This window comes from Mesoplodon bidens (genome assembly GCF_964165515.1).
Source record: "Mesoplodon bidens genome assembly, chromosome: X".
Classification (NCBI taxonomy): domain Eukaryota; kingdom Metazoa; phylum Chordata; class Mammalia; order Artiodactyla; family Ziphiidae; genus Mesoplodon; species Mesoplodon bidens.
The window spans coordinates 4474943-4501056 of record NC_138163.1 but is presented as its reverse complement, the minus strand read 5'-3'; the positions used below and the strand labels follow the sequence as shown (position 1 = coordinate 4501056).

Below are 26114 nucleotides of genomic sequence, written 5' to 3'. Positions count from 1 at the left end.
TGTTCCGAGGTGCTCAATACAGCTGCTTGTTTAAACTTAATTACAGTTTAATATAAGCTTGCTTTCTCTGTCCATTAGGCACATTGCAAGTGCTCAGTAGCCACATGTGGCCAGTGGCTATTATTGGACAGTATAAAATACAACATTTGCATAATTACAGAAAGTTCTAGTGAACAGAGTTGCCCCTACATTCTCTCTTTTTTTCTAACTCTAGATTCTCTCTCTCTCTTTTTTTTTTACCTGTTCCAATGAACCTAGTGGCAGGACAGCAATAAAGATGCAGACATAGAGAATGGACTTGAGGACATGGGGAGGGGGAAGGGTAAGCTGGGACGAAGTGAGAGAGTGGCATGGATTTATATACACTACCAAATGTAAAATTGATAGCTAGTGGGAAGCAGCCACATAGCACAGGGAGACCAGCTTGGTGCTTTGTGACCGCCTAGAGGGGTGGGATAGGAAGGGGAGGAGTGAGATGCAAGCGGGAGGAGATTTGGAGATATATGTATGTGTATAGCTGATTCACATTCTTATAAAGCAGAAACTAATACACCATTGTAGAGCAATTATACTCCAATAAAAAAAAAGAGAGAGAGAGAAGATTGGTTCAAGATGGCAGAGTAGAAGGACGTGCTCTCACTCCCTCTTGCAAGAACACCAGAATCACAACTAACTGCTGAACAATCATAGACAGGAAGACACTGGAACTCACCAAAAAAGATACCCCACATCCAGAGACAAAGGAGAAGCCACAATGAGACGGTAGGAGGGGCACAATCACAATAAAATCAAATCCAATAGCTGCTGGGTGGGTGACTCACAAACTGGAGAACACTTATACCACAGAAGTCCACCCACTGGAGTGAAAGTTCTGAGCCCCATGTCAGGCTTCCCAATCTGGGGGTCCGGCAACGGGAGGAGGAATTCCTAGAGAATCAGACTTTGAAGGCTAGCGGGATTTGATTGCAGGACTTTGACAGGACTGGGGGAAACAGAGACTCCACTCATGGAGGGCACACCCAAAGTAGTGTGCTCATCGAGACCCAGAGAAAGGAGCAGTGACCCCAAAGGAGACTGAACCAGACCTACCTGCTAGTGTTGGAGGTCTCCTGCAGAGGCGGGGGTTGGTTGTCTGTCACCGTGGGGACAAGGACACTGGCAGCAGAAGTTCTGGGAAGTACTCCTTGGCGTGAGCCCTCCCAGAGTCTGCCATTAGCCCCAACAAAGAGCCTGGGTAGGCTCCAGTGTTGGGTCGCCTCAGGCCAAACAACCAACAGGGATGGAACCCAGCCCCACCCATCAGCAGACAAGCGGATTAAAGGTTTACTGAGTTCTGCCCACCAAAGCAACAGCCAGCTCTACCCACCACCAATCCCTCCCATCAGGAAACTTGCACAAGCCTCTTAGATAGCCTCATCCACCAGAGGGCAGACAGCAGAAGCAAGAAGAACTACAATCCTGCAGCCTGTGGAACAAAAACCACATTCACAGAAAGATAGACAAGATGAAAAGGCAGAGGGCTACGTACCAGATGAAGGAACAAGATAAAACCCCAGAAAAACAACTAAATGAAGTGGAGATAGGCAACCTTCCAGGAAAAGAATTCAGAATAAAGATAGTGAAGATGATCCAGGACCTCGGACAAAGAATGGAGGCAAAGATCGAGAAGATGCAAGAAATGTGTAACAAAGATCTAGAAGATCTAAAGAACAAACAGAGATGAACAACACAATAAATGAAATGAAAAATACACTAGAAGGAATCAGTAGCAGAATAACTGAGACTGGATAACAGATAAGTGACCTGGAAGACAGAATGGTGGAATTCACTGCTACAGAACAGAATAAAGAAAAAAGAGTGAAAAGAAATGAAGGCAGCCTAACAGACCTCTGGGACAACATTAAATGCAACAACATTCGCATTATAGGAGTCCCAGAAGGAGACGAGAGAGAGAAAATACCTGAGAAAATATTTGGAGAGATTATAGTCGAAAACTTCCCTAACATGGGAAAGGAAATAGCCACCCAAGTCAAGGAAGCGCAGAGAGTCCCAGGCAGGATAAACCCAAGGAGAAACATGCCGAGTCACATAGTAATCAAATTGGCAAAAATTAACGATAAAGAAAAATTATTGAAAGCAGCAAGGGAAAAACGACAAATAACATGCAAGGGAACTCCCATAAGGTTAACAGCTGATTTCTCAGCAGAACCTCTACAAGCCAGAAGAGCGTGGCATAATATACTTAAAGTGATGAAAGGGAAGAACCTACAACCAAGATTACTCTACCCGGCAAGGATCTCATTCACATTCAATGGAGAAATCAAAAGCTTTATAGACAAGCAAAAGCCAAGAGAATTCACCACCACCAAACCAGCCCTACAACAAATGCTAAAGGAACTTCTCTAAGTGGGAAACACAAGAGAAGGAAAGAACCTACAAAAACAAACCCATAACAATTAAGAAAATGGTAACAGGAACATACATATTGATAATTACCTTAAACATGAATGGATTAAATGCTCCAACCAAAAGACAAAGGCTCGCGGAATGGATACAAAAACAAGACCCATATATATGCTGTTTACAAGAGACCCACTTCAGACCTAGGGACACATACAGACTGAAAGTGAGGGGATGGAAAAAGATATTCCATGTAAATGGAAATCAAAAGAATCCTGGAGTAGCAATACTCATATCACATAAAATAGACTTTAAAATAAAGAATGTTACAAGAGACAAGGAAGGACACTACAGAATGATCAAGGGATCAATCCAAGAAGAAGATATAACAATTATAAATATATATGCACCCAACATAGGAGTACCTCAGTACATAAGGCAACTGCTAACAGCTATAAAAGAGGAAATCGACAGTAACACAATAGTAGTGGGGGACCTTAATGCCTCACTTACACCAATGGAAAGATCATCCAAACAGAAAATTAACAAGGAAACACAAGCTTTAAATGACACAATAGACCAGATAGATTTAATTTATATTTATAGGATATTCCATCCAAAAACAGCAGATTACACTTTCTTCTCAAGTACGCCCGGAACATTCTCCAGGATAGATCACATCTTGGGTCACAACTCAAGCCTCAGTAAATTTAAGAAAATTGAAATCATATCAAGCATCTTTTCTTACCACAGTGCTATGAGATTAGAAATTAATTACAGGGAATAAAAAGTAAAAACCACAAACACATGGAGGCTAAACAATACATTACTAAATAACTGAGAAGAGATCACTGAAGAAATCAAAGAGGAAATCAAAAAGTACCTAGAGACAAATGACAATGAAAACATGATGATCCAAAACCTATGGGATGCAGCGAAAGCAGTCCAAAGAGGGAAGTTTATAGCTGTACAAGGCCACCTGAAGAAACAAGAAAAACCTCAAATAAACAACCTAACCTTACACCTAAAGGAACTAAAGAAAGAAGAACAAACAAAACCTAAAGTTAGCAGAAGGAAAGAAATCATAAAGATCAGAGCAGAAATAAATGAAATGGAAACAAAGAAAACAGTAGCAAAGATCAGTAAAACTAAAAGGTGGTTCTTTGAGAAGATAAACAACATTGATAAACCATTAGCCAGACTCATCACGAAAAAGAGGGAAAGGACTCAGATCAATAAAGTTAGAAATGAAAAAGGAGAAGTTACAACAGACACCACAGAAATACAGAGCATCCTAAGAGACTACTGCAAGCAACTCTATGCCAATAAAATGGACAACCTGGAAGAAATGGACAAATTCTTAGAAAGGTATAACCTTCCAAGACTGAACCAGGAAGAAATACAAAATATGAACAGACCAGTCACAAGTAATGAAATTGAAACTGTGATGAAAAATCTTCCAACAAACCAAAGTCCAGGACCAGATGGCTTCACAGGTGAATTCTATCAAACATTTAGAGAAGAGCTAACACCATCCTTCTCAAACTCTTCCCAAAAAATTGCAGAGGAAGGAGCACTCCCAAACTCATTCTATGAGGCCACCATCACCCTGATATCAAAACCAGACAAAGATACTACAAACAAAGAAAATTACCGACCAATATCATTGATGAATATAGATGCGAAACTCCTCAACAAAATACTAGCAAACAGAATCCAACAACACATTGAAAGGATCATACACCATGATCAAGTGGGATTTATCCCAGGGATGCAAGGATTCTTCAGTATACGCAAATCAAACAGTGTGATATACCATATTAACAAATTGAAGAATAAAAACCATATAATCATCTCAATAGATGCAGAAAAAGTGTTGGACAAAATTCAACACCCATTTATGATAAAAACTCTCCAGAAAGTGGGCATAGAGGGAACCTACCTCAACATAATAAAGGCCACATACGACAAACCCACAGCAAACATCATTCTCAATGGTGAAAAACTGAAAGCATTTCCTCTAAGATCAGGAACAAGACAAGGATGTCCACTCTCACCACTATTATTCAACATAGTTTTGGAAGTCCCAGCCACAACAATCAGAGAAGAAAAAGAAAGAAAAGGAATCCAAATCGGAAAAGAAGAATTAAAACTGTCAGTGTTTGCAGATGACATGATACTATACAGGGAGAATCCTAAAGATGTCACCAGAAAACTACTAGAGCTAATCAATGACTTTGGTAATGTAGCAGGATACAAAATTAATGCACAGAAGTCTCTTGCATTCCTATACACTAATGATGAAAAATCTGAAAGAGAAATTAAGGAAACACTCCCATTTACCATTGCAAGAAAAAGAATAAAATACCTAGGAATAAACCTACCTAGGGAGACAAAAGACCTGTATGCAGAAAACTGTAAGACACTGTTGAAAGAAATTAAAGATGATACCAACAGATGGAGAGATATACCATGTTCTCGGATTGGAAGAATCAATATTGTGAAAATGACTGTACTACCCAAAGCAACCTACAGATTCAATGCAATCCCTATCAAACTACCAATGGCATTTTTTATGGAACTAGAACAAAAAATCTTAAAATTTGTATGGAGACACAAAAGACACCGAATAGCCAAAGCAGTCTTGAGGGTAAAAACCAGAGCCGAAGGAATCAGACTCCCTGACTTCAGACTATACTACAGAGCTACAGTAATCAAGACAATATGGTACTGGCACAAAAACAGAAATATAGATCAATGGAACAGGATAGAAAGCCCAGAGATAAACCCACGCACCTGTGTTCAACAAATCTATGTGACAAAGGAGGCAAGGATATACAATGGAGGAAAGAGAGTCTCTTCAATAAGTGGTGCTGGGAAAACTGGTCAGCTACACGTAAAAGAATGAAATTAGAACACTCTCTAACACCATACACAAAAATAAACTCAAAATGGGTTAGAGACCTAAATGTAAGACCGGACACTATAAAACTATAAAACTCTTAGAGGAAAACATAGGAAGAACACTCTTTGACATAAATCACAGCAAGATCTTTTTTGATCCACCTCCTAGATTAACGGAAATGAAAACAAAAATACACAAATGGGACCTAATGAAACTTAAAAGCTTTTGCAAAGCAAAGGAAACTACAAAGAAGATGGAAAGACACCCCTCAGAATGGGAAAAAAATATTTACCAGCGAATCAACAGACAAAGGATTAATCTCCAAAATATATAAACAGATCATGCAGTTCAATATTAAAAAAACAAACAACGCTATCCAAAAAATGGGCAGAAGACCTAAATAGACACTTCTCCAAAGAAGACCTACAGATGGCCAAGAAGCACATGAAAAGCTGCCCAACATTACTTATCATTAGAGAAATGCAAATCAGAAGTACAGTGAGGTATCACCTCACACCAGTTAGAATGGGCATCATCAGAAAATCTATAAACAACAAATGCTGGAGAGGGTGTGGAGAAAAGGGAACCCTCTTGCACTGTCAGTGGGAATGTAAATTGATATAGCCACTATGGAGAACAGAATGGAGGTTCCTTAAAAAACTAAAAATAGAATTACCATATGACCCAGCAATCCCACTACTGGGCATATACCCAGAGAAAACCATAATTCAAAAAGACACATGCACCCCAGTGTTCATTGCTGCACTATTTTCAGTAGCCGGGTCATGGAAGCAACCTGAATGCCCATCGACAGACAAATGGATAAAGAAGATGTTGTTACATATATACAATGGAATGTGGCTCAGCCATAAAAAGTAATGAAATTGGGTCATTTGTAGAGACGTGGATGGATCTAGAGACTGTCATACAGAGTGAAGTAAGTCAGAAAGAGAAAAACAAATATCACATATTAACGCATATATGTGGAACCTAGAAAAATTGTACAGATGAGCCAGTTTGCAGGGCAGAAATAGAGACACAGACGTAGAGCACAAACGTATGGGCACCAAGGTGGGGAAAGCGGCAGGGGGTGGTGGTGGTGGTGTGATGAATTGGGAGACTGGGTTTGACATGTATACACTTATGTGTATAAAATGGATGACTAATAAGAACCTGCTGTATAAAAAATAAATTAAATTAAAAACAAAAAGAAACCAAATTGAGTTATTTGTATTGAGGTGGGTGGACCTAGAGTCTGTCATACAGAGGGAAGTAGGTCAGAAAGAGAAAAACAAATACCATATGCCGACACGTATATATGGAATCTAAAAAAAAAAATGGTTCTGAAGAACCTAGGGGCAGGACAGGAATAAAGATGCAGACGTAGAGAATGGACTTGAGGACACGGGGAGGGGGAAGGGTAAGCTGGGACGAAGTGAGAGAGTGGCATGGACATATATACACTACCAAACATAAAATAGATAGCTAGTAGGAAGCAGCCACATAGATTATCTGTTAAGATCTGCTCTAGGTCTTCATTCTGAGTCTTATCATTAAATAAAACCAAGTCTAGTTTTACGTTTTCGACTAGTACCCTTGACCATGTTTAGAGTATATCTGAATAACTTATTTCCATCCTGAGGCTTCTGTAGACTATATTGGTCAAATGAGATTCTGGTTCTGAGCAGTGCCCCTACTACATAAAAAAGAACCAAAAATCAGTCTAAGTAGGTAGAAAGAGATAAGGTGTGTGTTCCTGCAAAAGAGAGATGAGAAAATTTAAGGCATATACACCTGGCTCTGTGGGCAGTACCTCCGGCAAGTTCAGTGAGAGTGATTATGCCTTCATCCTCAGGCTCTGGGGAGGAAAGGGCACAGGAGGCTCTGGAAGGGCCCTTCCCCCAAAACAGTACTCTCAAAACCCAGAACCTGGGGACTTCCCTGGTGGTGCAGGGGTTAAGAATCTGCCTGCCAATGCAGGGGACACGGGTTCGAGGCCTGGTCCGGGAAGATCCCACGTGCCGTGGAGCAACTAAGCCTGTGCACCACAACTACTGAAGCCTGTGCACCACAACTACTGAAGCCCGTGCGCCTAGAGCCCACGGTCTGCAAGAGAAGCCACCGCAGTGAGAAGCCCGCACCCTGGAACGAAGAGTAGCCCCCGCTCACCGCAGCTAGAGAAAGCCCGTGCGCAGCAATGAAGACCCAACGCAGACAAAAATAAATTAATTAAATAAATAAATTAAAAAAAAAGAAAACTATCATGTTTGAAAAGCTACAGCAGCCCTTAGAAATGGAATACTAACATCTTGTGTAAGTCTTTGAAAAGGCTTAGACTGGGATTGAGAGAAATTTATCCTTCTGTCTCCCTTTGCCTGAAGTTGTCATTCTCCAGTGCCTTTCACTTATAGTATAAGCTGGCTTTCTAAATGACTGCTGTGTTGCTGCATATACACTGTGTATCTGTCCAGCAGTGAGAGATCAACAGATCTCTGGTGATTCTGGGAAAATGATAACGAATTGCATGTTATTCTTAAAAAAAAGCCAACTCTGCCAAGTTTATTTTAGTCCTACTTTTGAATGATAACTAATAAGTGTCATTATCTTACACTCATTCTTATTATGAAGACTCTAGCTACCTAGAGTCCGGCCATACCCTGAGCCTGGACCTGGTCTAACGGCCCACCTCTTAGATGCCTTGCAGAGAGTAGATGCTCAATAAATGTTTTTAGAATGAATGAAATTAAAAGTAGATCATTCAAGATGTTGCTGGGGGGAGAAGCCAGTGAAGGTGTGTAAGTTTTATCACGTTGGTTTAGCTGACCTGGAGCTGAAGCAGCAAACTGGAGGTTAACCATAAAGCAATATCTCATGCTAGGAGGATACAGCATGTCATTCCATCCAGTAAAATGGCTCTGAAAAAGAAAAGACAAAAACAAACAAACAAACAAAAAAAACATGGCTGTAACATTATGAAAGCCAGGAGAATTGTTTCAAGCCAGTATATTTTATTTTTATTTATTTATTTGTCTTTATTGAATCATAGTTGATTTACAATGCTGTATTATTTTCAGGTGTACAGCAAAATGATTCAGTTATACATATATAAAACTGAATATATATATTCATATATATGTGTTTGTGTGTGTGTGTATATATATATGTATATATTCTTTTTCAGGTTCTTTCCCCATATAGGTTATTACAAACTATTGAGTATAGTTCCCTGTGCTATACAGTAGGTCCTTGTTCGTTATCTATTTTATATATATAATAGCGTGTATATGTTATTCCCAAATTCCTAATTTATCCCTCCCCCCACCTTTGCCCTTTGGTAACTGTCAGTTTGTTTTCTATGTCTGTGAGTCTGTTTCTGTTTTGTAAATAAGTTCATTTGTATCACTTTTTTAGATTCCACATGTAAGTTGATATCATATGATATTTGTCTTTCTCTGTCTGACTTACTTCACTTAGCATGATAATTTCTAGGTCCATCCATGTTGCTGCAAATGGCATTATTTCATTCATTTTTTTTTTTTTTTTTTTTTGGTACGCAGGCCTCTCACTGCTGTGGCCTCTCCCGTTGTGGAGCACAGGCTCCAGATGTGCAGGCCCAGCAGCCATGGCTCACGGGCCCAGCCGCTCTGCTGCATGCGGGATCCTCCTGGACCGGGGCACGAACCCGCGTCCCCTGCATCGGCAGGCGGACCCCCAACCACTGCGCCACCAGGGAAGCCCCTATTTCATTCTTTTTTATGGCTGAGTAGTATTCCATAAACAAAACAAAAAGACAACCTACCGAATGGGAGAAAATATTTGCAAATGATGCAACCAACAGTGGATTAATCTCTAAAGTATACAAACAGCTGCTCACACAGCTCAATATCAAAAAAACAAATAACCCAATCAAAAAATGGGCAGAAGATCTAAATAGACATTTCTCCAAAGAAGACATACAGATGGCCAACAGGCACATGAAAAGATGCTCAGCATTGCTAATTATTAGAGAAATGCAAATCAAAACTACAGTGAGGTATCACCTCACACCAGTCAGAATGGCCATCTTGAAAAAATCTACAAACAATAAATGCTGGAGGGGGTGTTCAGAAAAGGGAACCCTCCTGCACTGTTGGTGGGAATGTACTGTAAATTGGTGCAGCCACTATGGAGAACAGTATGGAGGTTCCTTAAAAAAACAGAAGTATAGCTAACATTTGATCCAGCAATCCAACTACTGGGCATATACCTGGAGAAAACATGCACCCCAATGTTCATTGCAGCACTGTTTACAATAACCAAGACATGGAAGCAACCTAAATGTCCATCAGCAGATGAATGGATAAAGAAGATGTGGGGTGTGTGTATGTGTGTGTGTGTGTGTGTGTGTGTGTGTGTGTGTGTGTATATATATATATATATATATATTGGAATAGTATTATATTTAATGGAATTATATATAATGGAATAGTATTCAGCCATAAAAAGAATGAAATAATGCCATCTGCAGCAACATGGATGATATATATATATATACACACACACACACACACACACACACACACACACACACACGCACACACACAATCAAGCCAGTATATTTTAAATGATGGTCATTTGGATGTACTTAATGGTAAACTAGTTTGAAACAGAAGAGCTAGAAAGTTGAAAAAGGTAAGAAATGGCCTTTGAGAAACCTCAGATTCCTCTGATGCCTGATCTGGACTCTTGAGCAGAAGCCCTCCACCTAGGTTTCCTTTTTGCCCCTGATCTTTGCAAAACATTTCTCGATGACCAGTTCTTACATTTCTTACCCTTGAACTGGTATGAATATTGCCTTTACCAAAGAAGGCAATTTCAGTCTAACAGCCTTTTCTAGTGGGATGGCCAGTTTTCTGTTCTGATTGGTTCAACTAATTGAGACAAATGCCCTGATACGGATCGATATTTATAAGGCAGTCATCTGTTGGGGAGTCAAATTCCATTAGTTGCATGGGCTGTGGCCTCAGGTTGCTGTTGCCGAAATTTGCAGAACTCGATGGATCTGGTTGAATTCTGCCCAGTATATCAGTGTGGTGGTCTGTCCCCCTTTCGCAGCCTTTGGAGTAACTAGTCCAGAAGAAGTTGCATGGCTAGTCCTGCATATGGCCATCCACATCCCATTACATTCAGTGGATGAAGTGGAATTGATTGCATCTGGCCATGGCAAGAAGATGAATAGATTGAATGAGCACATGCTGAAGCTGCGGGGTCACTGATCTCTGTGCTCCCCGATTCTAAATTAGAATTAGGCTCTTTTTTAGTGGAACCCTGGTTTGGGGGGCTGCCAGGAAAAAGGCAGCCAGTGTGAGCTGGACTTTTTGTGTGTACAGTCCAGGGGCCAATGGAGAAAATTTCCAGATTCCCTGAAACAACTGCCAACACTAAAGAGTTTTGAATAAAGCAGTCATTTATTTATTTGAAGGAATAATGCCAGGGTTTTACACCATGTCAGTGAAATCATAACTTGCTGTTAGAAACTTTTAAAAGATTTAGACTTTTTTGTTTGTTTGTTTTCCTGGTGGATTGCATTTTGTGTTGGCTCATTGTTGGGAAGTCTTGTCTAATGTAACAGTTGATTTTATACTTCTTCCCTATCAGCACTTTCATAGAAATCAGAGATACAAGCTCGGGAGACTGTCTTAAGAGCATTCCAAACAGAAGAATATCCACTCAATTAAATGATACAGGGTTTTGAGACCACTAGAGAGGTTTGGGAGGAGTGTTAGTGATCAAACCCAGGAAAGTCTATGGTTCCTCTGTTGTTGGACTTCCCAAGAGCCGAGCAAACAATCAGACAAATTGGGCTGTTAGCCACCTCACTGTGAGACAGCAGGCTCCCCTCGTGCCCAGCACTTCCCCACCGTCCCTGAGAACAGGATCAATTTCCTTAACCAGTTTGGTCAGCCATGTTTATATGTCTCGTAAAAAAACCCACTGCTCCATTTTCAGTTTTGCATCTTCTCATCAATATCACTGACTTTACAGAGATAAAGAATATAATCACATGATTGTGTAAGGCAGTGCACTTGGTCCACTACCCCACCCCTACCCCTGCCTTTCTAGGAATACCTTTCCCAGTACCCTAGCCAGGGGCTATCTCGCCTTTTAGATATGGGCTACTCACTGCCTTCTAAAGCAGTAGGCTCTGTGGTTGGAAAGCTCACACAACTGGAAATTCTTTCTTAGTTTGAGCTAAAATTGGTTCCCTAATAGCATCTACCCATAGGGCTAGTCCTAACCTCTTGGTCTACAAAGCAGGTCCCAAACCTCTTCCGTGTGACAACCCTTCGGGTATCTGAATGCACCTCTCAGACCTTCCCTGAGCCTCCCTTTTCCATAGACTAAACTTTCCCCGTTCTCTTAAAGGGCATTTATAAATGTTGTGGTAACCATCCCTTTTAAGAGATTCCAATGCCCCTGCTGAAATGGGGCATCCAGGTGGCACACTCTGTTTCAGATGTGGTCTGTCTCATACAATGTACTGTTATTGTACAGCCAACTGTTGCCTTCCACATTCTGGGCATCATGTTTACCTAAATATCACCTGAGCTGACATTGGTTCTTTTGGCTGCCAAATCCCTCAAATTTACTTAGGGGTCAACTAAAATCTTTGGGTTTGTAGCCCATGAATTACAGCTAAGTCAGGTGGTCTTTCTCATTTTGCAATTTCACACTTGGTTTGTAGAATATAATTGCAGTTTTCATTTACCTCTGTTAAAATTCATCTTATTGGCTTCAGGCCAGTTTTGCAAGATCTTTCTGAGTTTTGAATGCTCACAGTTTAGTGTCACCTGCAATTTTGATATGCAGACATTCTATATGTTTGTTCTTAAGTTATTGATTGAATGACATGTTTCTGAAAGCATTTGTTTCAACCAGGGGGCTCAATAAAACGTGAGCCATTATTATTATTATTATTCACACTCAGACACACACAGACACACACGTACGTGCACAGACACTGCTCCCCTCGCCTTCACCATGAAGCCTTTCCCAACGCCTCACACAGAGAACTCCTCCCTGACACCTTAGTGTGTCAAGCAGAGCGAGCTCTTCACTGGAAGGAACTTGACTTTTTATGCTTTCTGGATCCTGGTGACTGGTACATAATAGTACAAGTTAGTAGAACAAAATGCAGGGAATCCATCAAAGGGACTTCACCTCTTTGTACCTGTTTCCTCATCTGTCCAACAAGTATGATGCTAATCCCTGCCTCTTTAGTTTGTGGTACAGAAAGTCCAAGAGTGCCTGACTAAGTGCCTGACAGACTGTAATCAGTTGGTAAATCTTGATATTATTCTTATTCATAATATGATAATTCACACATAGAAACTTCAGAAACTAATGATAATATCTCATATTAGCCAGTTATGACGGACTAGGCACTGGAGACAGGTGAATAAGACAAGGCTTGGGACAACATACTAGATACTTGAAATAACAGCCAGCTCTGTGTTCGATGAGTATGGGATGCATTTGAGATCAGCAGAATCTGGAATTCAGACTGTGTTCTGCCCCTCAGCACGTGGGGCACCCCATTTCTGTTTCTCAGCTGGGCAAAGCAGGGCTGCCCACAGGTTCTTTTGGCTTTGCTCAAGTCCTAGTCCTGGAGGATATGCTTGGAAAATAATCGCTGGTGGAAAAGGGCCTTTTCTGATTTTTCTGGGTTTGACTAGGGAGTCTTCAGATCACAGGAGTGTAAGCATCTGCCCCATTGTCAGAAATTGTGTCGAATGCTCTATTGCTTGTGAAATACTGCAAAATAAAACAGCATTGCTAACTTGGTCCTTTCTCCACAAAACACATTAGTCAGCCTTATGAAGGGGGGACACATCTAGTGTCGTGGAATGAGTGTGCACCGTGGACCCGATCCCCAGTGATCGCTTACGGCCAGTGTGAGGCCCTACCTCTTGCAGCCTCCACTACGTCGACTGCCCAGTGGGGGGATGAATCCCTGCTTTGTCTCTCTCGGGGAGGATCAAAGGAGCCCAGAGATGAAGGAGTTTCAGACCAATATTGTGTGTGTGTGTGTGTGTGTGTGTGTGTGTGTGTAATTTTGGGGGTTAGCGGAGCAGTGATGCTTGTGTTGAGTACAGGTGTTCAGCCCTGGAGCCTGTTGCCAAAGTCTTGGCAACATTTTGGAGCAGGTGCTCATCCCCACCTGATGAACAGGAAGAGGATTAGTACAGGTGGATCAGGGTGTGTGCGTGTTCTTATCTTGGGAGTAGCAAGAACATAAAAACAGATTAATATCTTTCAAGTGTGAGTGAAAACAATAACAGTCAAAAACCTGCTGTGAGCTTCGTGCACGTTCCAGGTCTAACTCATTTTGAGGAGTGGAAGAGCTTGCACCCAGGTTCTTTGCTGAAGACAGTCTTGCAGGAAATTATCTTCCTTTCAGCTGCCCCCTCCCTATCTTAATCAAATGCATTGGTGGTGCCGCGGAGCCAGCTTGCTGCTTCATGAAATCTCACGTTCTCAAATACAGAGACTCAGCTGTCATTGAAAATGTGACAGTGTACGAATCAATAGCTTCGTGTGGATTGGCCAGTGGGGCAGCGCACTCCGACAGTAACTCAAGATCATCCCATTCTGCCACCCAATAAATACAGCAGGCCTGGGGGAGAAGGTACACTTTCGAGAAGCGATTCATCCATCCAGGTGTCTGAAACACCTTTGAGTAAACCCAGAGGCACACCTCTAAAAGCCAGTGATGGAAAGGGATGGATAATGAAGCCTCTCATTGATCGAGGCATGCTCCTTGGTTGCTGAAGAGACAGTACGCCTATCCCAGGCTGGGGCTTACTGCCCTTTGGTTGACTCTGGCTCAATAGGACCTGTGTCTTTTAAATCAGTGGTCCCCAACTTTTTGGCACCAGGGACCGGTTTCCTGGAAGACAATTTTTCCACGGATGGGATGTGGGGGATGGTTCAGGTGATACTGCGAGCGACGGGGAGCGGCAGGTGAAGCTTTGCTCACTCACCTGCCACTCCCCTCCTGCTGGGCGGCCCGGTCCCTAACAGGCCACGGACAAGTACCAGTCTGCGGGCCAGGGGTTGGAGACCGCGGTTTTAAATGATGGGACTAATATTGGAGAAGACCAGCCTTACTCAGGAAAAACTATATGAAATTTAAAAGAAATCATTGAGTATTTTAAAGACACAGAGTATCTGGAAATTCAGCTTTAAACTGTTGTCGCGTAGAGTTACTTTGGGCCAGTTTTGATGAAGACATAAGTAGCATTTGTCACAAACGTTATCAACTGCGTACAAATGCACAACTCGAAAACACTTGGAAATAGTCTATCTCTTAAGTAGGTTAAGCATCCCCTCTAAATCTTGTATGCATTTTTAATGTACTTACAGCCTCTTTTTAAATAGCACCAGGTAGAATAATCTGTGTCAGGGCTCCTCTGAACCGTACTTACAAATTCTGCTGCAGCAGTGCCACTGTGAATGAATCTGTGAAGTATCTCGTTGCATTACAGCTCTGCATACATCAAAGACTCTTTCTGAACTGGATAATTATAGAAGGGGAAAAAACATGTTTCAGTGCTACCTGAGAGTTATTAATATTACCTTTGAAATGACTAATTATGTTACCCATAAAGACTGGGAAAAAGTATTATGTAACTGGCTCATTAAAAAGGCCTTTCATAAACTTTGATCCCCCCCACCCCACCCTCCAAGCTCTCCTTCATTTCCATCATTACATTGATTTTTAGGTTTAATATTTATATACCAAAATGTTTGATGAATCCAGCACAGGCTGGCACCCTCCTGCTTCACAAACTTTGTCATCTCTCTGAGGCTGGGATGTTGAGCATGTGATTTAATTATCCTCACTCTTCAGGTAAAGCACATTGGCCACGAGCCCTAAGACTCAAGCAAGATTTGAACAGCACCTCTTTTCAAAAGGAGCGTTTGAAAGACCTGAGAAGGTGCCCCCGCTGATAGCAGAGAGTGGGCGCCAGAGGGGCTTTTCCAACGTTAAGACTTGAACTCACAAACACACTGTGTCAACAGCGCGGCTGCAGTCTTGTCACTAACTGTTAGGCTACATCAAGAGAAATGACTATCAGAGCATCCAGAACGGGGGTGGTGATGGTGCTGCCGTCCCCTGAGCTGGCAGATCACACCTGAAACAGGATACCACGAGTTAGAGGAGCCCCAGGCAATGCGGAGTCCCTCCTGGGATCACCTGAGATAGTTGACAGAACACAGAACTCAAGCATTAGAAGAAAAGTAGAAGGTTCTTGATCAATGAGTGAACAAGCCACCAATGTGTCCTCCTGGTGAAAAGACAGCACCAGGGGATATGGCTGCTGTCTCCCAACAGCTTCTCAGGCGAAAGAAGAGGTGATGAGTTCTGTGCAGCTTCAAAATGCGATCCAGAGATAGAAACTCCCGGGAGAGAGGCTTTTAGCTCACAGCCAGGAAGAATAGTGTGATCAGGCTGTCTCAACATGGGACAGGCTGCTTTGAGCGGTAGTGAGCTCACTGCCACCGGCAATGTGCAATTGGATGTGGGATGGCCCTTTGTCTCGCAGATAGGCTTCAAGCACCAGTGTGGAGCAGGGGAATGGACCGAATGTTCCCCTGAAAAAGAGTAGGCCAATTAAGTCAGTAAGTATTTAGAAAGGGCCTACCATGTTTAGTGCCAAGAAGGTGTTTCATTTTTCAAAGTGCCCGCAAATAAAGTTGCTTTGTTTTTCCTCACCAGGAGATGACCCATCCCTGGCCTACTCCTCTCACTGCCATGCAGACTTCTGGAAACTCTGAGCAGAGCACATTTTCCATCCCAGGACAGGTCAGTTATCTTCCTTGCTCCATTTTCCTTGATCTGATGTCCGTTATACCAATCTTCCCGTTGGATTCTTAAAAATAGGAATGGCCTTGGTGTTCTAAGCGCCATAAAATGTAGACTCTCTCGTGTCCCTCGGGATGTTAATACAAATAGCATTTTATTGAAAGAGCATCTTTAAGAGAATGTCCACCAGACTCTGGCATGTGAATCCTAATGCCTAGAGCACCGCCACTGGCCAAGCTACTGTGCCCAGAGCTCGTGGACTGGAGAGAGAAGTGAACTCATCCCTTAAGAGAGACCCAGTAGATGGTGGAACAACATCCAAGATTGTTTTTAATTAAAAAACCCTGTACTCTTCAGTCTAATGAATCAGTTTTCACTTTTGTGTATCACTTGTAGTCCTCGTTCACAAGCAGGCAGATCTTCACACTGCAACACACCATATTGACAGAACTTTTTCTCTTACAGTTCTAATCAACTGTTTCACATAATTTCTTTTCCTCACTTGCTCTCAGTAAGAATTGTTTCTCACCATCAGTTTTTAAAATGCCTGAGTAAACATGGATATTCTAATAACACACTTTAAAAGAAAAAAATAATGTCTTCCTTCTTTTCTTCCTTCCATCCAATTAACCATCCATCCACCCATCCACCCATCCATCCACCTATCCATCCACCCATCCATCCATCCATCCATCCACCCATTCATTCACCCATCCATCCATTCATCCACCCATCTACTCATCCATCCATCCATCCATCCATCCACCCATCCATCCATCCATTCATCCATCCATCCACCCATCCATCCATCCATCCATCCATCCATCCACCCATCCATCCACCCACCCATCCACCCATCCATCCACCCATCCATCCATCCATCCATCCATCCATCCATCCATCCATCCACCCATTCGTCCATTTATTCAAAAACTACTTACTGAGGACATATGATAGTCTTAAAATTAGGTATGAAGAAAAACACAAAATGACAGAACAATGTAGCACATGTCTTCATAGAGAATAAAAGGCCCAAGAAGGATCTAACACTCCCTGGGGGCATTGACGAAGTGCTCAGAGGTGGCAGCATCTGGAGGCTGCTTACAACTTTGACAGGTGGAGAAGGGCCCCAGAGAAGAACACTCCATGCAGAACAGGGTGGCAAAGGCACCCAGATAGATATGAGGGATGTAGACTATTACGGTCTCGAGTGGCTGGATCCTGGTTTGTGTGATGGGGAGCAGAGAGACACAAACCCCAGGCAAATAAGTGCATCTCTGGGAACGGCCTTGAATGCCAGCCAAGGAGTTTGGACTGTATTTGTAAGAGAAACCCAATCACATCCTTTAGTTTTCAGAGTCATCGTTTTGAGAGTAACACTGGCCTAAACTGTGTTTAATTATCCCTTCCCACCTTTGAAAGGGGTCAGAACTATGAGCAGCCACCCCCTCTGTCCCTGTCCTGGGCTGTGTCCTTCCTTCCTGGAGCCCCACTCTCCCTTGTCAGACATCCCTGGGCTTGGTATCCTTCTCCCTGGCATCTCAGCCAAGGGATCAATTCATCTGTTTTGGGCACTGAATCCAGCACTTGTACAGCGATTGCAGTGCTTTTAGCTGTGTTCTCCAATTTCGGAGACAATTCGTGCAAGTCGCAATTTTGACATTTGCAAGTGTTTACAATAGAACTGGTTGTTGAAATCGGCTTTTGTAGTAAGTGCACAATTTGGAATCAGGCCTGATTTGCATTTTCTGCCAATTATCTGTGCTACCATCAGCCACATGATAAAGGTAGAAGCAAGTGGGATAAAATGGTGAAACCAGGATGGCTACCCACCCACTCTTTTGTTTTGCTTGATTCCTGCCAAAATGTTGGTTTGAAAGAAAAGTACATTTTAAATAACAATAATATTAACAATGCATATAATGCTTCCATGTGCCTCGCCAGGTTCTAAGCACTTAATACATAGTAAATAATTGAATCCTCACTACCACTCCAAGAGGTCGGTAATTTGACTATCCCTAACTTACAGAGGAGGAAACTAAGGTGCAGAGTCAAGTAATATGCTCAGAATCACTCAGCTAATAAACGAGTGAACCAGTCTTCAGATCCAGGTGTTCTGGTGATGTATTGTCACACCGATTTGCAGATGCTCCAGTTCAAATTCCATCTTCCAAAACGTGGGTGTCTCCAGCGAATACATGTACCTGGGGTGCTGGCCCTTTCCTCAGTGCTTGCACCAGGACTAGGTGACACCACCCTCTCAGAAAGCATCCGTTTCTTCCATTCACGAGAGAGCTTGCATGGCGGAGAGGGCCAGCACCCCAGGTATACAAGCCCAAACTTGCCCTATACAATTGTAATGCAATCTCTTTAAAATAATAACAAGTAGAAATATTGGTATATCATTAAGGACCTGCAAATGGTTAACTCCTCATTTATTTGGCACTTGGGAAAATGAGGTGATCTGGATAATTGAAATTCTTGGATAGCCAAAGGTTATCCTGCCATAGGAATCATGTAATAGGAATCATTTTGAAATGTAATTAATATTTTCCTGACTTCCTATAAAAATTATCCTGAACATGCTTTAGCCTTTCTTGATCACTTAGACATTATTGTGAGCATCAGTTATTGTAGAGTGCTGTAATATTATACCATGCTGTAATTGTGTCCTCGGGAGCTATTGAGATGGCTAGGAATGCTTGCCTCTCTATTGAATGGCCATAGACTCTTGTGGTTTTTAAGTTCTGACTTTGCTGTGTCATTTTCTTTGGCCCCCTGTGCTGTCGGTTTTCACGTCTCAATTTTCCTAGTGGCTGTGCCTCTAGAAGTTTCCCCTTTCTCACCATCTATGATTTGCTAACGGGTGGGAATCAAGTGGCCAAGCTTGTTAGGGTCTAATGTCAAAAGTCAGTTGTCTAGCAGCGAGGGGAAGAAGGCTTTGAGCAGCAAACTACGTGGGCTTGGTGACAGCCCTTTAGTTGAGAGGCCTTTTCCATCTCTTGTGGAGTTTATGGTCATCTTCTGGAGTAGTAATCATGCCAGAAGATAAGTCTCTTGGGCAACAGAATCATGCTAAATCGATTGGAAAGTTCACTTTTGATTCAAACACAGCGTCATTGTTCTTGCTTACTTCTCTTAAAGATAAATTATGCTGTGATGTTATTTTTATTCCATACGGTGGCAAGATTAGCCTTAAAGAGTAGATTACTTGCAGCAGATTGATATAACTAATTCTTCTTTTTAAAATTTTTTTATTGAACTGTAGTTGATTTACAATGTTGTGTTAGTTTCAGGTGTATAGCAAAGTGATTCAGTTATACATACATGTGTGTGTGTATGTGTGTGTGTGTATGTGTGTGTGTGTATATATATATATATATATATATATATATATATATATATGTTCTTGATATAATGAATTATTGTATTTACTTGAATTCATTGTCTCCAGTTTTGGAACACTTGCTTTGCTGTTGAAGTTTTCTCCTCCATCTGCGAGGAGCTGTGCATGCCCTGTACATCAAGGCAGAGCTTCTGCCTGCAAGTTGTGTCAGGATCCACACAGGTGTCCACGCTCCCAGAGAGCCTGATGTGTTCAAATCCGGATTTCTCAAAACACTGAATGAATTGTCTTGAGGGTGACTTTCAAATAAAATTTAAATCCCTTTAGATAATTCGTTCCACTTGCATAGTTCAAATTGCTTCCTGTACTTCACCAAATTTGTGATGAAGTTTTAAGAACATGTCTCTTGTGAAAATAAGATACATCTATTGCATATGTGTCACCATCAAGGTAGAAAATTGGAGTTGTTTCTATAAAATAGAACTGAGCAAATCTATTAATTACCGTGTTATTTACACTTCTACAAAAATCACAGTTGCTTGTTTGTTTGAACTGAGTCCCCTTTACTTCCACAGGGGTGTCATTGCCTAGCTAAGTGACAAATTATACACTTGAATCTCACACATATGGGTCATTTGTTCCCATGTTGCACACATTTCCAGATAGATACTAGTCTTACGTGTAATTCTGATAAAATGGCAATTATGGCCGTGTTGTAGCTGGTTTGGCTGGCAAATGTTTATCCTTCAAACAGAGCTGCAGACAGTAGCCTAATTAATGGAATTCTTAACAGTGGTTTCCCATTGGCCAACACTAGTCAAGTTATATCTTCAGCAATAACAAATAGATCTTTTGTTTCTCTTGTATCTATTAACTAATGTTTGTATTGTATGTGTTCTTCCTTATAGGAATCCCAGCATCTGACCCCAGGATTCGCCTTACAAAGTAGGTGTTTTGAAAAAATCCTTCTTGATCCAAGCATCTCCTCTCCTCCCCCACTTCCTTCTCCTTCCTACCTAATGTCATGAAAACATAGAATAACAACAATAATAAAAAGTCACATTGTGACGCATCCAATTGGTTTCTTTTTTCTCCCATCTGTTATTCATGGCAGGATTCTGTGAAAGAGTATAACTGGAAGGGCTGCATGTTCAAGACCCGTTTCATTCAGAAAGATCATTTGACAGTAGAAAACATGGATGGTAAATGTCTGTGCATTTTCTTTTCAGAGTGGAGCGACCCGACCAGCAGAGCTTCTACAAAGTGAGTACCGTTCAAGTCGTAAGTACTCAGGTTTCTGAAACACGCTTCTTTGGGGGCATTTCACAAGGAAAAGGTGCTTCAGTGCTGAGCGAATCTTGTTCTCTCTCCTGCTCCTTGAAAACAGGAACCTTGCCTCATGATAACATGGGGTGTGGTTAGAGGGGAGAATGAGATTTCCCACGATAGGCAAGTTACAGTCAAAATGAGTGAATCACCACTAGGCTCTCTAATGGTGTAGAAGATACAGGCTGGGTCAATACCTGGGACACCAAAACAACTGTGATTCTTGAGTAGTTGTTGGAGCATTGTGTAACTTCAGCCACAGACATCGTTATATGTAATATTCAGCCACCACCAATTAGTATGGAGAAAGGACCCGCCTAAGCAGCTGTGCTCGGACATGAGAGGTTGGATGGATTGCTCTGGCCAGTCAGCCCGGGACCTTGCTGTTTGCAGGTCATCTGTTGACTGTATATTAAAGATAAGAGCACCCAGAAAGAGGTGGAATAAGCGATTACGTGACGCTAGGTTGAAGTTCAGAAGCCAGGGCCCTGCAATTCACTCCTCACTCTCTTCCTTTTTTATTAATGTTCACTGAAGGAGGGGTATGGAGAAACCAATTTCCTCAGATTAACCGTTGTAGATTTTGTAATAGCCATTTGTCCAAGAGAGTATCAAGGGAGTAGTTCTCTCACAACTTCTTTCATTCTTAATAATAGAAAATGGAAGCTGACTTTTCTGTGTGAGTAATAGTCACATACTTGAAATTTTTCAAAATGAAATAATTTATGACATTCGAGTGACCTCATGGCACACTTGAAGTGAATTGCTCACCTTTTGGAAGATCACGAATAATTGCATAAAACAACTGGGAATGACTCCCAAAGAGACCGAGGCTCTGGGAAAGTCAATGGTATTTCCACATTCTTGGTTCTGTTTAGTGGCAAAGCCCCCAAAGCCCTGACCCCATCACCAGACCTCTTATTTGGTTTTCTGGCCTGATCTGTGCCTTCTAATTCAAGGTTCCATTTCAACAGCCAAGAATCCTCCATTTAAAGAATCGAGGAAAAAAAAAAAGAGACAAGAGGAAAATAAAACTATAACCTTGATTTAAGGACCAAATTATATGGAAACGTGGAAAGCAAAATCATCTTTGATATTGTTCATTTCACCTTTTCCAGGAATCATTTTGAATTGCCCTCCGCCTTGTTACCCTAGTAACAATAGACCTTATTCTCCTTACCTCCACTCCTAACTTGCCCCACTCTTATTACTAAGCCAGTAAACTTCACACACATACACACACACAGTTGAGCATTCAGGAAATCAGTGCAGGTTTCCAAATATGAAAACACATAAAAATATTTTTCCATTGCAAAATGATCCCACTCCTAAAGCAAGAGTATCAGGCTCCTGCTGTGAAATATGCTGATTTCCATATAGACCGTAAAATGCAATATTTCAATAGTTTGTAACTAACAGAAATAAACTTGTCAATTGTGGTTTATAGCTAGAGGCTGCATTTCTAGAGAACAGCACTTCATAGCACAGGGTATATAGTGCATTCAGTAGGACTGAGGTTCTCTATAGGAGGCCTCCGTAAACCTGGAAGATACTGAGTCTGTTTTATGAGTGAACTGCTCTCTTTTTAGCTGCCTGATCCAAAGTCCAGGCATTGTTCATCAGACTTCAGCTGGAATAAATTCCCTTCTTGTGGTAGGGTATAGGTTTAACACAGGGCAGGTCAGAGTTATAATAATTATTTTTACTTTTAGCTTCCAAATTATTATCAGCTTAACCATTCCAGTCATTCTCGCATATTTCACTATGGTGTGCTTTTTAAGTCAGCTTCTAGGATTTTCCATCTGGCAGGGCAATCCTCTAGGCAACTGAGAACATCCTGAGTGTAGACAGACTGCTGGTGGCTAGAGCTTGGTGGGAAGCAGCCCCAAGTCAGCCCTGCTGCAGGAGAGACACCCTTCCAATGCTTGTGAATGTCCTGGGCAAGCTCCTAACCCTCACTGCAGTAGAGAGAGACGGGAGTCTTGTAAATCAGAATCCCTTAATTACTGGGCCACTTTATTTGTTTGCCTCATCTTGGCCTCGTTTCCCTGGATAACAAAATGCAGATCTTCCATTTGGGCCTGGATTGTTTATAAGAACTGCACGCCCAGGCACCAGGTCTGAAAAACACTGGTGCAGGAGTCCCTGAGTGCAAGCTGGGAACCAGCCAGGCTCTGTGCTCCTGGCTCAGCAGGATCACTGACCTTTGTTTGGAGAATGGGAGCTTTTCTCGCTCAGCATATACTCCATTGACACACAGTGCTTTTTATGGGGTGTCCATCTAAATGGTGACATCCTACCTGCTCCAGCTGACTGCCCGGGAGGCCAGAGCATGGGACTGCGGGAATTTCAAGATCTGGGCTTGAGCCTCTGCTCCATGACAGTGATGGTACTGGGGGAAAGCACTGACCTAGGATTCAGAGGGTGTGAGTTTAAATCATGGGGGAATTTATTTTTATTTCAGAGTATAGAGATAGAGTCCCTTGAGGGAAATGAAGCAAAGTAATGAGCAGATTGTATACGCATACAGGTATATATGCAAACACTTGTCACAATTAAAATGTAAATAGCTATACTCTTTAGTAATTAAACTCGAGGTCAAAGTGCATTTGACTTTAACCCTTAATAATTTCTGGAGGAAAGAAGACCTGGCACGTGTTGTTTCCCTCAGCCTGCATGAGTCTGAGTTGTATTATAGTCTTGGAACAGGCCTTACCCAGGTCTTCTAAATGCAATGGAGTTTCAAGCCTCCTTCAAAAAAGGTCTCTCTCTGGGCTTCCCTGGTGGCGCAGTGGTTGAGGGTCCGCCTGCCGATGCAGGGGACACGGGTTCGTGCCCCGGTCCGGGAAGATCCCACATGCCGCGCAGCGGCTGGGCCCGTGAGCCATGGCTGCTGAGCCTGCGCGTCCAGAGCCTGTGCTCCGCAACGGGAGAGGCCACAACAGTGAGAGGCCCGCGTACCGCAAAAAAAAAAAAAAAAAAAGGTCTCTCTCCCCAAAAAGAGAGTGGGGCATGGGCTGTCGAAGGTCAAGTTGTATTTCTCATGCTGTGCAGTTGTGTATTTGTACAGTAATATCATGTTCGTTCTGCCTCTAAAGCACCCATTTATTTCAATTGGAAGATTCAGGGATTGAATGGACACCCCAGACATTGGGTTACCTTCTAGTTTCTTCATGAAATCATTAAGGAACAATGGAGGAGAAAACAGAAACTAAATCCAAAGAACTTGGATTTTCCTCATTGGGTCGGATGGCTTCATCTAGCTGGTTATGACATCTTGTCCATTACTTGTCAATACAGTGGCTTTACCAAAATACATGACTCTGTTGGTCTTTTATGAGCTTTCCTGAATAGGGACAGATCAGATGCTTCCTGAGAAGCATTTTCAGACAGCAACCATGAGCTCAAGGGTTTCCATCGAGTCAGTCCTTGCTAGCTAGTCCTAGCTAGTTTTGTGAGGACAATTGAGAAAATGGCAGTTCCAGATATGCAGTTCCTTTGTCATCCTCGGCTGTTTGCATTTAGACTCTGTCCGGCTAGAAATCATCCAGACCCCCTTTTAATCAAGTAGCTCCTGTGTTTTAGGGCATGCTGTTGAAAATTCCTGGATAATTTCCATAAAAGCTCAACATAAAGGCAGATGTAGCCATAGGCTCTTCTTTCCTTGCCATAATACCCGTTCCTCCACCTACGGTATCAGGTGCGGGTCTGAAACCATCACAGCCATGGACCCAGAGAGTTGACAAAAGGCCTGACAAAGACAGTCTAGTTGTGGCCAGTTTACCTGTGGGCGACAGGTAGTCATGCCACACGGACAAATGCTTGAATGTAGCACTAGTTAGGAGGAAAGGACATTATACTCTCACAGGAATGGCGGACACCTGTGACAATAATCATTGTGCTGTTGGGTCGTGCGCAAGGCTAGGTGCCAGGTCCCGTGCCAGGTACTCATATACATCACCCCATTATACTTAGCAGCCACCCTGGAGGGGCTCAAAATTATTCCCATTTTACAGATGAGAAAAGCAGAGCTAGAATATTGTCCCTCCTTATGAAGTATACACAGTCCAGTGGGAGGACAAATTGACTGTTTATCTCGAATGGACATGTTGGCTATGAGTACACAGAAGGGCCGAGTCAGTTACACTGCTCTTCATGGGAAAGCTTGAATGCACAAAGCCCTCTCTTTTCCCACCGGGCTGTCCCTTCTCACGGTATCTGATGGGGTTGGGGCACAGCCTTCAAATAGACTTGAAGAACTGAAGTTGATGGGAAGCAGTCCCACAAGAAATTATACCTCTCTGTTTTAGATGATTCAAAACCTGGTCAAAATTGCTTGATTTAACTGAAAGATCATTATCTCTAAACTTGTATTGATGTGGTATGAAGATTTCATTACCACAGGGAATAGAAAGAGTATGAGAATGTTTTCTGGTTTGCTATGACGAGTAACAAGCGTTACATCATTTCTTAGATGAATTTTGAAACAATTTTTTTTTTTACCAAAAAACCCCAAGAAACGAAAAACACATTCATGAAAATCCTATCTTTCTACCAAAATTTTCATCATTGAAAATATTTGCTTTGAGAATCTGATTTGAGATTTGAGAAAGAACTCCCACCTCTAGCAATTTCATATATTCTTTCCTAAGTAGATGTCTGGTCTGCTACACACTTTCCGTAGCAAAGTAACTGTGTAATGAGGCAGGGGAAAAAATGACTGTTATTTTCATAATCAGATTAATTCTTAATCAGAATACATGATTTGGTACTTGGAACTCAGAAATACTACTAATCAGTTTGAGGCTTACAAAAGCCAAACTAAACTCTCCCAATAAACTGAGAATCTTGGTGACTGTCACTGGTTGCAGCCATTCCGGCTTTCAAACTGAGACGTATGCCAACTCTTGTTTTTAACCTGTCTTGTATGCCCTGCATCGTAGAGCTTGCCAACTTTTCCTAAGGACTTAATATATTTTTGGAAGTTCTCCACTGCATCAGGGACAGCCACCTGGGAGCAGAGAAAACAAAATTTGGCAGCCTGTTCAAGCTGTGAATTAAAGGTAATTCACAGTTTGAAATGAATCTGCATGAGGTCCTTAAGAAGAGTAATCAGACATCAAGAGGATTTTATTTTGAGGACTGTATATTGGCTAATGTGACAACAAGCAATATTGGCATTTAGAATGTTCGTGTCAAGAAGCACTGAAGCTGCTGGTGCTTGACGGGCACCAAGACTGAAAACTGGGCCTCCTTTGACGGGAGCTTTGGATTTTCGCTTTCATTAC

General features: G+C 42.0%; 1 protein-coding gene across 1 annotated transcript in view; it reads left to right on the top strand.

The window, feature by feature from the left end:
• AFF2 (ALF transcription elongation factor 2) overlaps positions 1-26114 on the top strand; it is a 504257-nt gene that overhangs the window by 322850 nt on the left and 155293 nt on the right. Inside the window, exons 5-7 of the mRNA XM_081221467.1 lie at positions 16068-16154; positions 20409-20445; positions 20730-20763. Of these exons, the coding sequence (XP_081077593.1) occupies positions 16068-16154; positions 20409-20445; positions 20730-20763 (158 nt within the window). The remainder of the gene's footprint in view (positions 1-16067; positions 16155-20408; positions 20446-20729; positions 20764-26114) is intronic.